Source organism: Macaca thibetana, chromosome 6, assembly GCF_024542745.1.
Source record: "Macaca thibetana thibetana isolate TM-01 chromosome 6, ASM2454274v1, whole genome shotgun sequence".
In the NCBI taxonomy this organism is placed as follows: domain Eukaryota; kingdom Metazoa; phylum Chordata; class Mammalia; order Primates; family Cercopithecidae; genus Macaca; species Macaca thibetana.
This window is the reverse complement of record NC_065583.1, coordinates 127,109,588-127,124,304: the sequence shown is the minus strand read 5'-3', so window position 1 is coordinate 127,124,304 and position 14,717 is coordinate 127,109,588. Positions and strand designations below refer to the sequence as shown.

The following is a 14,717-nucleotide window of genomic DNA, read 5'->3' as shown; positions in this document are numbered from 1 at the left end:
TCTTATTAATCTTATACTTAACTAAGCAGCTTTAGGAGAGAATTTATATGTTCTATTATTTTTACAAAATACGATATATGTATTTGTGTGTTTGTTGCATCATATACTCTAACATATCTCAGTTAACTAGCTAGTTAGTCAAATTCATTTAGTAGCCATGAAATGGCAGTGGCACTCAGCAGAAGCTAGCAGGTTGAGATGTATCGTGGGAACCAGCCCCCAATATTTCAACGTAGGTTCTTTTCTATTTTCCCTAAGTGTTGACTGGTCTGAGAAATAAAGGGAAAGAGTACAAAAGAGACAAATTTTAAAGCTGAGTGTCCCGGGGAGACATCACGTGTTGGCAGGTTCCGTGATGTCCTCCAAGCCACAAAACTGGCAAGTTTTTATTATGGATTTCAAAAGGGAGGGAGTGTATGAATAGGGTGTGGGTCACAGAGATCACATGCTTCACAAGGCAATAAAATATCACAAGGTAAATGGAGGCAGAGCGAGATCACAGGACCAGGGGGAAATTAAAATTGCTAATGAAGTTTCATGTCCCACCGGGCATGCATTGTCATTGATAACATATTATCAGGAGACAAGGTTTGAGAGCAGACAACCAGTCTGACTAAAATTTACTAGACAGAAATTTCCTCATCCTAATAGGCCTGGGGGTGCTACGGGAGACCAGGGCTTATTTCATCCCTTATCTACATTAATAATAAGACAGACATTCCCAGAGCGGCTATTTCAGAGTCCTCCCCCTAAGAATGCATTCTCTTTCTCAGGGCTGTTCCTTGCTGAGAAAAAGAATTCAGTGATATTTCTCCTATTCGCTTTGTAAGAAGAGAAATATGACTCTGTTCCACCCAGCTCCCAGGCAGCCAGACCTAATGGTTATCTCCCTTGTTCCCTGAACATCACTGTTATCCTATTCTTTTTTCAAGGTGTCCAGATTTCATGTTGTTCAAACACACATGCTCTATGAACAATTTGTGCAGTTAATGCAATCATCACAGGGTCCTGAGGCGACATACATCCTCCCAATCTTCACAGGGTCCTGAGGCGACATACATCCTCCTCAACTTACGAAGATGAAAGGATTAAGAGATTAAAGTAAAGACAGACACAGGAAATCACAAGAATATTGACTGAGGAAGTGATAAATGTCCATGAAGTTTTCACAATTTATGTTCAGAGATTGTAGTAAAGACAGGCATAAGAAATTACAAAAGTATTAATTTGGGGAACTAATAAATGTCCATGAAATCTTCATAATTTATGTTCTTCTGTCACAGCTTCAGCAGGTCCCTCCATTCGGGGTTCCTGACTTCCCACAACAGAGGTGACTAAAGAATGGAGGATTTTGGATAGATGCCTTTTTACTGAAAGGAAATAGGGTGATTGAAAGAACCCTGGGATAAGGGATACACATCTTAGACTAGACCCCCTTTCCATCACTTCACTATAGGGATGGGGTGTTTTCAACTCAGTTTCCTCACTTATAAAACATGATCATATTTCTATTATTATAATTTAAATAATTAGAGAAAAAAGTTTTAAAAAGACCATTAAATACATATCATAGTATTCTTATTTAAGCATAAGGACATAATTGCTCCAAGATAACCAGTGTACTCTAGAGGGTAACTCAAAGATGATAAAAATTGCTTTAAATTTTGGCTTCTCGTATTTGTTTCTAAAACATCAGATTATGCTTTTAGTTTCCAAAAGACCCAGTGAGAAAATGTATGTATAAATCAGACATGAAATTAATACTAAAACTTTCTGACGTCAGTGATATCAGCAGACGAGGCTGGAAACCAGTTACTGAGCCTTCTTGCTACTTCAGAATAAGGTTAGACTCAGAAATAGGATTTGCTCTAAAGCAAGTAATAGAGGCAACTTCACCAACAGGCGAAGTAGGCAATTGCCTTGGAAAGAAGGCAGGCTTGTTGCAAATTACCTCCCCTACCCAAGTAATGAAGCACCTGGAATTCCTGAATTAAAGAGACCTTCCTTTGGGCAAAGAATTGTCTGAGTCTGGATTTTGAGATAGGATGGTTAAACAAAAAGTCATCTTCAGCTACAATTTTTCATGCAGATTAGTTTATTGGTTCACATCAACCTTTAAAGGGGGATGTGGAAAAAAGGGTAGGAGAAATAGCCATTTCTGGGGCCAGGAGGCAGGTGGGAAGAGGAAGAATATGGAGCAAGGGAAATCGAATCTGAGGGCACTTTCCCTCCTGTATTTCACTTCATGAAGGCTCTGCAGTTAGCTGCCTGCATTATATAGTCTGTGCACTAAAGGGAATGAAAGGAGGAAGGTGGTAGGAAAGGAAGACAACAAGGAAAGAAGGTGGAGTTGGGAAAGGCTGATTTGGGAGAAATGAGGCTTCTGCTAGGCTAGACAAAGCACACTGCTCAAGTGTGTAACTCTGCAGGCTACATAACTTGCTGATTCCTCCAGCCTCATGGTGCCCTCTTCTTTCCTCATGGTGCCCTCTTCTTTCCTCACAGCCCTGGCCATGGCTCACTGTCTTTTTTTCCGTTCTTAGGGTAGATCTATCTCTTTCCCATCCTGGTCTTCTTCACATACACAGTTTTCTCTGTATGGACGTTCTGCCATTCTAGCACCCACTCTTGCAGTCTCAGCTTCTGAGAGGCCTTCCCTGGGCCCCCATTTTCAATCTGGCCTCTAGATTATATTTGTTGATTAGGGATTTTCCAATACCGTCCTTTCAACAGTTTGCAATTGTTCATGTATTTGAATGATCACGTTTTTAATCTCTCTCTCCCTCTAGCTTAAGAGAAGCTCCATGAAGGCAGAGACCATATCAGTGTGTTTCATATTCTACATACCAAGGCCTATCAGAGTCACTCTGCAAAATCTGTTGAATTAGATAAACCAATCATTTGAGAAGTTTAGTAACAGCATCACAGCATGTTTACTTTTGTTCTTTGGACTATGAAGAGTCACAGAATGGCTATGCTTATTACTGTCAAAATAGAAGGATTTGTGTATTGATAGGTTTGCAAACTCATCTGAAACACAAAAATGTATTATATCTGATTCACATGCTTAAACTGAAGAAATCGGAACAGGAAATTTGGATTGATCTATAACTCACAGTGGCTTGGTGTTTCAGGTTGGAATTGTACAGTATGGAGAAAACGTGACCCATGAGTTCAACCTCAATAAGTATTCTTCCACCGAAGAGGTACTTGTTGCAGCAAAGAAAATAGTCCAGAGAGGTGGCCGCCAGACTATGACAGCTCTTGGAATAGACACAGCAAGGTATATGGATAAAAAAATAAACTAAAGTAAAAGACCGCAAAAATAACTGCTCATGATTTAGCCCTTTGGCATATCAATTGAAAGTTTAGTATGACAATATTTAAAGCCATTTTATTTAAAAAGAGCTTCAGAAGATTAGATAATGGTTACAAGATCAGATGTTTCTATAACACAATCTCACCATCCTTCTTATCCTTCTCTTCTTACAAGGGTTTAATTGATAGAGAATTCATTTTAAAATATCACTGCATCTATAACTTCATATTCTTGGATACTAAGACAATATTAGGTAATATTTGTTTTCATTTATTTTTTGTTTTCAGGCTCTAGGAGTCTTAATCTAAAAGAATGGATTAAAAACATGTCTACCTGTACTCAATATATATTTATATTCTAGATTGTCCATGTATTTTCAGTACTTGATTTACTGCTATTGAAGCTATCAGATAAGAGGTTTTAAGGGGCCAAATTAAATATTGTCTATTTGAAATCATTTTTAGTGCAAAGATTGAAAGAAATGGAAAGGATCTTATCATTTGTAATGCTCTCTTTCTCCTTTTTTTCTTTCTTTAGATTCCCTTCAATTTACAATCCTTCCTTTCTTCCATCTGCAGTTTTCTTTATGGTGAACACATAACTCAGTCTGTGGTTGAATTTCATTTTATAAGAACCAACTGAATTGTCCTCTCTTACAAATGTAGAACACTTTATTTCCTGTATGTTCTCTTATCTCATTTATTAAACTAGCAAACTTCTGAACAAATTCAAAACAATACAAAAATCACAGGAAATGTAATAAGTAATTTGACTAATGTTAAGAATCTTTCTGCTAAATGTCTTCAACTTCTGAACTCTCACCTCAGGTGGAAAGCTAATTTTCCATGCTCTCATTTCATCTGCCTGCTAAGATGAGTGTTTTAAGGAGGTTAAAAAAGTTAATAATGATCCTGCGAAGAATGGGATTCAAAATTTTAAAATTTCATGTGCAGCTTTTGCCTCGTGAATGTTAGAAAGTCATGTGGTTCTAGTTATATGGGGCCCAAGAGAAAATAACCACAAACAGATGGAGGTAATTTGACATTTACCTAACTATTGGATCACCAATTTGCATACACAAAGAGTGCACATGTTTAGGTGTACTGAATGCACCCCCTTCAATAATTGATTAAATGTGACTGTGCATTTGAAGTAAGTCAAAGTGTTCTTTGAAACCTCTGAGCCTGTAGGGAGCTGTACATTTTCCAAAGGCAACCATTTAAGAATGAATACTCATCTTTGAAAACTAACTGAAGAAATATTCTGGCTGCTTTGGCTTCTGCATCAATACTGCTCTAAATACCATGTCCCTATATGTTTTTTGCCTCTGTGTTTCACAAAGGGTATAGCTGTGGGACACAGAATTGATTGAATGTTGATTATACATTAGAAGTCTGTAGTGACAGTACCAAGTATTTTTCTCCTACATTAATTACTTTTTCATGTTTAAGCACATTTTAATTGTTTTTTATCCCTTTCAGGCAGAGCCAGTTGCAAACAATATTTTTAATATTTTTAGAATTCTTTGCCTTCATTTTCAGTAAATCCCAGTTCAAATTTTCATGTGTGTGTGTGTTCCCTTCTCCCTATCTCGAATTTTTACTTTTGTCAGTAAACTTACAGGATTTAATCATAAGGCCTGGATTCTCCTGTCTCAAAGAAAGGGACACTATTGCTATATTTTAATTTTTTAAAGCATGCAGGAAAGTCAGTGCTTAGTGCCAAGAAAGGACACTGGATACTGGTACTTTGAGGACAAGGACAATTTGTTAAGGAATGTAGTTGAAACAGAAACGGTGTACTCAGGAGTTCTGCCAATGGCTAATCTTCCATTACGTAAAGCCAGCCCTGATTTTAGAACAGCAACATTTTATTTCTGAAAGGCTTCTTAATCATCTCCTTCAGCTGATGTTCATTCAGTTCAGTTGTAACCTTGATATTTAGGAGAATTAGGAAGTTTTAGTGATCTAAGGAATTTGAATTTCAAAAATGATTGAATCTTATATGATACTCAAATACAAAGATCTGTTAAAGACTAATGTGTAACATCTGTTTTCACCTTTGTTTGTATACATTAAAAATTCAGAAAATCAGCTGGGTGCGGTAGCTCATGCCTGTAATCCCAGCACTTTGGGAAGCCGAGGTGGCTGCATCACCTAAGGTCAGGGGTTTGAGACCAGCCTGGCCAACATGGTGAAACCCTGTCTCTACTAAAAATACAAAAAAAAAAAAAAAAAAAAAAAAAAAAAAAAAAATTAACCGGGCGTGGTGGTGGGCGCCTATAATCCCAGCTACTCAGGAGGTTGAGGCAGGAGAAGCACCTGTACCCGGGAGGCAGAGGCTGCAGTGAGCCGAGATCACGCCACCGCACTCCAGCCTGGGCAACAAGAGTGAAACTCTGCCTTTAAAAAAAAAAAAGAAAGAAAGAAAAAAGCCAGAAAATCTACTTGTATAGTATGTTAAAAATTATTCATGACACTTGTTAAAGATTGTAAGGAAGACATCACTCAAGAGGGACTTTACAATGAAAGTATTGCAGTAGGGAAGAGAGATTGGGCTCAGCTTTGACTACAGTGAGGACAAGTGGACATTTGCAGTCAAGGAGCAGGGCAGGGATTGGAGAGAACATCAAGGCTGGGGGATTCTTGCTAGACTGGCTCAACAGGATTCTTGCCGAAGGCAGATAAATAGCAGGAAAAATAAAACTGTTTTGCTCTTTCTATGCTCTCAACACTTGACACATCACTTCTGATGCCAGATGTGTGGATTTTTCCCACATTGACCAGTTATCTGACATCAGCTGAGTGTTCTAGAATTCAATTCAGTTCTGACACCAACTAGAGTTTGTGCAGACCTCCCACAGATTAAGGGCTCAGTCCTTCAAGAATTCCCTCCAATTTAGAGCCAGAAGGTTTCCAGGTTACCCACAATTTGTCTAATGTGGCTACAAATTAGACTCCCTACTTGGGTTTGATTATATGCTAAAGTGGATCACAGAGCTCAGTAAAGCATCTTTCTTACTATTATTAGTTTATTATAAAAGGATATAACTCAGGAACAGCAAGAGATACATAGTGCAAGCTATAAGGGAAAGGGGTCAGAGCTGCCATTGCCTCTCATGGTGTACCCCCTTCCACATGTTCAGCAACCTGGAAAACTTCTGAAACCCGTAGTTCAGAAATTTTTACAGAGGCTTGATCATAGGCATGATTGATTATTAACTGAGTTTCTAGCCCCTCACTTCTTCCTGGAGAATGAGAGCTGGGGCTGAACATTTCAAGCTTCTGATCATGGCCTGGTCCTTCTGGTGACCAACTCCCATTTAGGAGCCCACCAAGAGTTACTTCATTAGAACAAAAGATACTCCTATCACCCAGAAAATTCAACAGATTAGAATATCTACGTCAGAAACCCAGGTTAAAGGCCATATATTAGAACAAAAGATGCTCCTCGCACCAGTATTGCTCAGGAAATTATAAGAGTTTTAGGAGTTCTGCACCAGAAACCAGAGGCCGAGACCAAATACATATTTATTATATGTTAAAGGAAAATTTTAGACAAATTAAATTTGACAGAGTTTATTTGAGCAAAGAATGATTCATGAATCAGGCAGCACTCAGAACCATAAGAGACTTGGAAAGATCCATGTTAGTAGTGTGAGCAATAGGCTTTTATGGGCTGAATGCAAAATCAAATTAAAGAAATGACTTGATTGGCTACAGCTAGGCATTTAACTTATTTGGGTATGATCTGGTGGAAAGTCCCTAGTTAGAGGTTACTTGCCAGGTTCTGACTGGTAAAGTCTCTAGTTAGAAGTTAGTTGGCAGTTTCTAATTGGTAATGTTTAAGTTTTGTTTTACTGTTTACATTGAATTGGATTTTGGTTTGCTTACATAGGAACATAAGTCACAGGAGCTATCTCAGCCTAATTGCCTATAAATTCAATTCTTTTAAAAGATAATATCACAGAACAGGGTAATAAGATTTAGAGGGTGGGGAATGAGGAATGTGATCAGATAACAAGGATGAGGGATTTCCACTAAATTGGTTAAGCCAGATTCTTGCTAAAACTGGACTAAGTGGGTAAAGAACACAGCCCAGGGTCAGAGCCCAGTCTAGAAGAAGACATAAAGGAGCCAGACTCAGTTTTGGTCAAGGAGAGGGTCTTTGTCAAGTATAGAGGGCAGAGAGATATAGTTACTCAAAGAAAGTAAAAAGTTAGTACAGCTGTATATCCTGTATATCCGACACTCAGAACTGACAGTTGTCAACATCTTGTCAAATTTGCTTTAAAGTCCTTTGAAGGGAAAAGTAATCATATAGAATCCTTTTGCCCACTTCACCAGAATCCTCTCTTCCTGCTTAAAGATATCAATTATGGTATATTTACTGTGTATCTGTTGTGCAAACTCTTTGGAATGTTAGCTTAAGACAGGCCTTTCCTTAGCAAATCTATCCCTAATGACAGCAGTTTGTCTGTACAACCAAATATCTAAATGGACCATTCAGTACAAAGATCGATGTACTTTGTACCAAAATCCTAGAAATATATGAAATCCTTTCATTACTTTAGTCCTAAATAAAATATACTCATCTCTCCCAAGACTCCAGCGAGAAAAGGTTTGAGTAAAAGGAAATAAAGGGGGAGGGGAGAAGTGTGTGTATATATTTATATAGAATACATAAAAGACAAAAATTTTCCATTTCCCTGTCTTCTGTTTCTTTCCATACACGCTGTTTAATTAAATTGAAATTCGTTTTATTTCTGGCTTTTTTTTTTTTTTTTTTTTTTTTTTTTTTTTGAGACGGAGTCTCGCACTGTCATCCAGGCTGGATTGCAGTGGTGCAATCTCAGCTCACTGCAAGCTCCGCCTCCCGGGTTCACGCCATTCTCCTGCCTCAGCCTCCGGAGTAGCTGGGACTACAGGCACCCGCCACCATGCCTAGCTAATTTTTTGTATTTTTAGTAGACGGGGTTTCACCGTGTTAGCTGGGATAGTCTCCATCTCCTGACCTCGTAATCTGCCCGCCTCGGCCTCTCTGAAATTCGGGTGTTTTTGCAGTTGGGTTATAGCATTTTCCCCTCCTCTCCATGCCATCTTCTCCCACCCTGCTCTCAGCAGCCTGTGTCCTAACACATAGTTCAGGCCAAATGTTTTGTAACTCCGCCAACCACTTTTTGACCCCTAAAACACAACTGACTACTCCATGGACCCAGACCATCAGCATCTGCAGTCTTTTACTCCCATGTGAAAGACTGCAGATGTCCCTATACCCAGGACACTCTCAGGCCCTCACAGCCCCACTAATACTCTGTTCTCTCTCATCTCTCCTCCCCAGATTAGAGGATTTCTGAGCCATTCTACAAATGTCAGAGTAGCTGTGGGGGAAGCGAAGTCTCAAGCGAAAGTTTCTGCTAGAAGCAGAAGATAAGAGACCTGTCAAATGAGAGAAGGGGTGTTTACAGAGAAAGGAGCAGCTAGGGGAGTGTTTACAGATCTGGCCTTCTCTGACCCTGATGTATGCCTCAGTCACACTCTCCCTTTGAAATTTCCAAAGAACAAAATACTGGCGCCTTTTTATATATAGGATGCGTGGTGATTAGCAAAATGGAGACCTCTCCATCATCTGAAATAAATTGAAAACTCTTACAAACAAGGCACATCAAGCCTCCCAGCTTGAATGATGGGCATTGATGCTAATTTTGGAGGGAAGCACCAGGTTACCTAGAGTAGTCAGTGTTTTTGTTTAGTTTTTTACTTTGTCTACTGTAAAGTGGTGTCTGGTCAACCTCTCTGTTGTTTGTGATTACTTCAGAAAGGAGGCATTCACGGAAGCCCGGGGTGCCCGAAGAGGAGTTAAAAAAGTCATGGTTATTGTGACGGATGGAGAGTCCCATGACAACCATCGACTGAAGAAGGTCATTCAAGACTGTGAAGATGAAAACATTCAACGGTTTTCCATAGCTGTAAGTGTGTTGCTAGAGATGTTTTCAAACTCTTGGGTGTAGAGAAGAGCTGTGTGCATATTGGGGTCATTTTATGAAAGTCACACAAACCAGGTTGGAAAAGAGAAAGGTCTCCATTTGAAGGTAAGCCCTGTGAGGACAGACTTGGATCTTGCTCCCTCTGGGTCCTTAGTACCCAGCACAATGCCAGGCCAAACAGACACTCAACAAACAATCATTGAAACTGAGGAAGGAAGAAAATAAGGAAAGATGAAAAGAGGAAGAAGGAAGCAAAAACATAAGAAGGAAGGAAGGGTGAGAAAAAGAGGACTGAAAAAAAGAAGAGAAAACGAGGAGAAGGAAAGGAAGGGAACAAGGTGGGAAGGTGGGAAAAATGCCTTTGCCTTTTTAAATAAGAGAGAGGATTTGTTCGATATAACAAGAGCAGAGGCCACTGGGCTTCCCTTTCCATTCTGAGCAATTTTCAACTATCTTTTTCATTAATTATCTTCCCCCATCACTTAGCTAAAGTGTGGGAAAGTGCCAGTTATCTCTGTTTAAATATTAATAACTTCTGATGTTTGACACTTGGCTTTTCGGAGAAGTAGACAGGAAATGAATTTTTGTTTTCTGATGCAATTTGTAAGCTCCTGGTGTAGACCTTTCTACCTAAAATGTAGACATTCTATTGGGGAACAAGTTCTAAAATAAAAAAGTTGCCCAAATGGTATGCCAATTACTTCAGAGCCAGTTCTAGTTTTCTTTAACAGTGTGCTTCTTCAAAGCAGCTTGAAGTTCTTCCCAGACATTAGTGCATTACTCCTGTAACCTCATTATTCCCGTAACTTCATGGAACAGCAGGTGAGGGAGCTGAGAAAGAGGCAAGGGCACCCAGTGACTTGGGGGGTCCCAGACGATGGGAGCAGAGTTGGCTTAAAGTCCTCTGATGAGACATGTGGTATTTCCTCTGGGATAGTCACTGATACTCCCCAGGGAAAAGGATGAGAGCCTTACTGAAGCAAAAGAAAAGAATTGAGAATAAATCCACCACTGCCTTCTCTCTAGTAAGGAACATTCAAAACCCACTGCACTGCCTGCAAGACTCACTTTCTCACATTAACATTGAGTGTGCATTATAGTATTTCAGTCGTTGCTCTAAACCACTATCCTTTTTTTTTTTTTTAAACGGAGTCTCGCTCTGTCTCCCAGGATGGAGTGAAGTGATACGATCTCAGCTCACTGCAACCTCCACCTCTCGGGGTCAAGCAACTCTCCTGCCTCAGCCTCCCAAGTAGCTGGGACTACAGGTGCGAACCACCACATTTGGCTAATTTTTATATTTGTAGTATAGATGGAGTTTCACCATATTGGTCAGGCTGGTCTTGAACTCCTGACCTCAGGGGATCCACCCACCTTGACCTTCCAAAGTGCAGGGATTACAGGCGGGAGCCACCACACCCAGCCCACTATCCCTTTAATGATACAAATAAACAAATATTTTGTAGATCATAAACAGCAACACTTTAAACAGTAATTTTAGTTCTTTTCTAACTTTCTATAAGTAAAAAATCTGTATCCTTCTTAATCAAAATATCAGTTTTTAAATTTATCATTATAAATCTAACTTTAAAAACTACATGTAGATGTACAGTGGGGGTGAGCTACTCGGGTAGGTAGGGGGAGCCTCGGACCTGAAAGAAAGGGGTGGGGGCAGCCCTCAAGCCTATTGCCCTTGTGCCCACTATCTTTCCAGGCCACAGTGCAGAACTGTGGTCGGAAGGGTGTTTGAGGTCTGTTTTGTAACAGGACTTTGAAGGCAGCACCATGGAGCTCTGCATTTTTAATGATGCCAGACAAGGCTATTATTGGCAAAAGAAATGTGAAGTCAGAAAATCCCTGTACCTTAATGGTCACTGGAGGCCAAGACTCTCCTGCTTCTTAGAGGATTCGGATATTCTAAAAAAAAAAAAAAAAAAAAAAAATCAAACAATACAAAAGGGCTCAGTGTCTTTCCTTCGTTTTTCGGATTCCAGGAGCATAGCCTTGAATTAATCCTGATCCTTGCTTTGTTCAGGCCACATTGTAATCATTTGTTGAAGTGTGACTCACTTTATTTGTTTCTCTGTTTAGAACTATCTGTGTGTATTTATTTTAATAATATTATAAGCATCCATGAACCTACCACCCAAATCAAGAGCTAGCTCTCTTTTTTGACAACTACATGTGAGCGCATTTACCACCTGCCTTCCTCCACTTGGGTAACCATCAGTCCACTTTCTATATTCCTCAACCCTTGCTCTACTTTTCAAAATAATATTTAGGCACCCATACATATCCAAAAAAAAAAAATTTAAGAATATTTCATTGCTTTTAACATTATAAAAGGGGTGTAATGCTGTATATAATATTTTGGAACTTTTGAAACTTAATACTATATTAAGATTCATCCATATTGTTGCATATCCATATAGTTCATTCTGTTTTTAAAAATTGAGGTGATATTTACAATACAGTGAAATGCAAGGTTTCAGTGTGAAAAGTGTGCACGAAGTGAACAATTTGGTGAGTTTTGACAATTGTGTGCAACCACATAAGACCTTAATCAAGATATAGGGCAATTTCATCACTCCCAGAAAGTTTCCTGTGCTTTCTTTTTTAAAATTTGTTTTTAATTTTTATGGATACATGGTACATATTTACCTGGTACCTGTGATATTTTGATACAGGCATACAGTGGGTAATGATCAAATCTGGGCAGTTGGAATATCCATCACCTTAGACACTTATCATTTCTTTGTGTTGGGAATATTCCAAATCTTCTCCTCTAGCTATTTTGAAAAATACAATCTTGTTTACTGTCGTTGCCCTACAGTGCTTCTGAACACTAGCTCTTATTCCTTCCATCTAATTGTAGTTTTATACCCACTAACTAACCCCTCTTCATCCCTGCTCCTCCCCACTACTCTTTCCAGCCTTTAGTAACCACCACTCTCTTCACTACCTCCATGAGATCCACATTTTCAGCTCCCACATTTGAGTGAGAATGTAATGATATTTGTCTTTCAGTGCTTGACTTATTTTACTTAATATAATGCTCTTCAGTTCCATCCATATTGCTGCAAATGACAAAGTTTCATTCTTTTTAGTGGATAAATCATATTCTGTTCTGAAGATATATCATGTTTTTTTAAATCCATTCATCTGTTGATCCATACTTACAATTAATTTTATATCTTATCTATTGTAAACAGTGCTGCAATAAACATGGGAGTGCAGATATTTCTTCAATATACTGATTTCCTTTCTTTGGGATATATACCCAGCAATGTTTTTTTGTTTGTTTGTTTGTTTTCATTTTAAATACACACCCCCTGTAGTAACCACTGATGTGACTTACCACTTATAGCTCGCTTAGATTGCCAATTCTTGAATTTCAAATAAATAAAACTGTATAGTATGTACTGTGTGTTTAGCTTTTCACTCAACATAATTATTGTTTGTGATATTTTGTGTACGGGGGGTTCATTTTTTGTTATTGTTATCTATTTTATAGACCACAATTTGTACTCTACTGTTTACAGATATTTTGCTCGTGTCCAGTTTGAGTTATTGTTGTAAATAACAGTAATATAATAATATAAATTTTTAGTGTTAAAAATTTATAGAATTTTAAAATTTTATATAAAAACATAAAAACCAAAGTGATAATCTGCAGGTAATGCTTGCAACTACAAATGTTAGGATAAAAACTAATTTTTTATTTATTACAAAAGTGATTTTCTATTATAAGGTTTTAAAAAATATATTGAAGCAAATATAAGGAAACACTTAGTGTCCTAATATACAGAAATAAAAAATAAGAAATTATGATACACATTTTTTCACATTTTTTAATGCCCATGTAGTTATGTGATTTAAAAAATAGAATTAGGTCATATCTACATATTGGGGATTTTTAAACTTTTTTGCATGTTAAATTTTACATATTGTTTTAAAAATGTTTGCATTATCTTGAACATTTTTATATTAAAAACTAAGTTTTAACATAATATGAAATTTTTACATTAAAAACTAATTTTTTTTAGGCAGAAAAAGTACAAACCTTAACAAAGCTAATTAGTTGGAGTTCATCAAAATGTAAAACTTCTACTCTTCAGATGACACTGTTGAGAATATGAAAAGACAACCCACAGGCAGGAAGAAAACATCTGCAAAACACAGAAAGGACTTGCATCCAGACTATATATAGAACTCTTACAACACAATTAAGGGAAAATTCACACCTCATTGTCTTTTAAGGGGAAAAAGATTTGAACAGACACTAACTACACCAAAGAAGAAATACTATAGCAAATAAGTGTATGAAAGAGTCTCAACATCATTAGTCATTAGAGAAATGCAAATTAAATAAGACACCACTACACATCAACACAATTGCTAAAACTAACAAGTGAACAACAACAACACAAAAAACTGACAATGACAAGTATTGACAAGCATGCAAAGCAGCTGGATCTCTTATACATTTCTGATGGGAATAGTAAAATGGCAAAATGGGGCAATTACTGTGGAAAGCAGTTTGGCAATTTCTTATAAAGTTAATCATTCACTTATTACATGACCCAATACTTTCACTCCTAGTTCTTTACTCAAGAGAAAATGAAATATATGTCTATTACAAAGACCTATGTGTGAATATTTACAACAGCTTTATTCAGAATATCTTGAAGCTGCAAACAACTCAGATGTTCTCATTAAATAAATTGTAGTGCATCCATACAATGGAATGCTACTCTGCAACAGAAAGGACCCAGCTACTGCTACATGCAGCAACACAGATGACTCTGAAAAGCATTGTGCAAAGTCACAGAAGCCAGACACAAATGCTTACATACTATATGATTCCTTAAATCTGACATTCTGGAAAAATCAAAGCTGTAAGGACAGAAAATTGATCGGTGGTTGCCAAAGGTGGACGAGGGGAGGAAGGGATTGACTGTAGGGGCAGGAGGGAGCTTTTTGGGGTGATGGAAATATTCTACATGATATGGCAGTAACACAACTATATTGGTTTGTCACACTCATAGAATTGTACATCTAAAAAGGGTGAATTTTACTGTATATAATTTATTGCAATAAACGTTACCTAAAAAAAAAACTAAATGTTTGAGAAAACCTGCTTGGACAGCTAAATAATTATAATTAACTATCATATATAACTCCTACTTCTCTCTCCTCTCTATAAAAAAGAATGCCCCTGTCTCCAGCATTTGGTTTCAAACAAGAATATCTCAATTGTTTATTGTCTAGATTGCCAATTTAGATCACCACTTAGTCCAGTATGTGTTTAAAATATATATGTGCTGGGCTGTGCCTTGGTAAGAGTTTCAGGAAGAATTGCTCATTCAAGAGCAGGCAACTCACTTGCTGATTGCCTTTGCCAGCAGATAA

General features: G+C 37.8%; 1 protein-coding gene across 1 annotated transcript in view; it reads left to right on the top strand.

Annotated features, from left to right (window-relative positions):
* Positions 1 to 14,717, top strand: part of ITGA1 (integrin subunit alpha 1) — a 168,061-nt gene that overhangs the window by 91,734 nt on the left and 61,610 nt on the right. The window contains exons 7-8 of the mRNA XM_050794090.1: positions 3,135 to 3,283; positions 9,137 to 9,287. Coding sequence (XP_050650047.1) covers positions 3,135 to 3,283; positions 9,137 to 9,287 — 300 coding nt within the window. The remainder of the gene's footprint in view (positions 1 to 3,134; positions 3,284 to 9,136; positions 9,288 to 14,717) is intronic.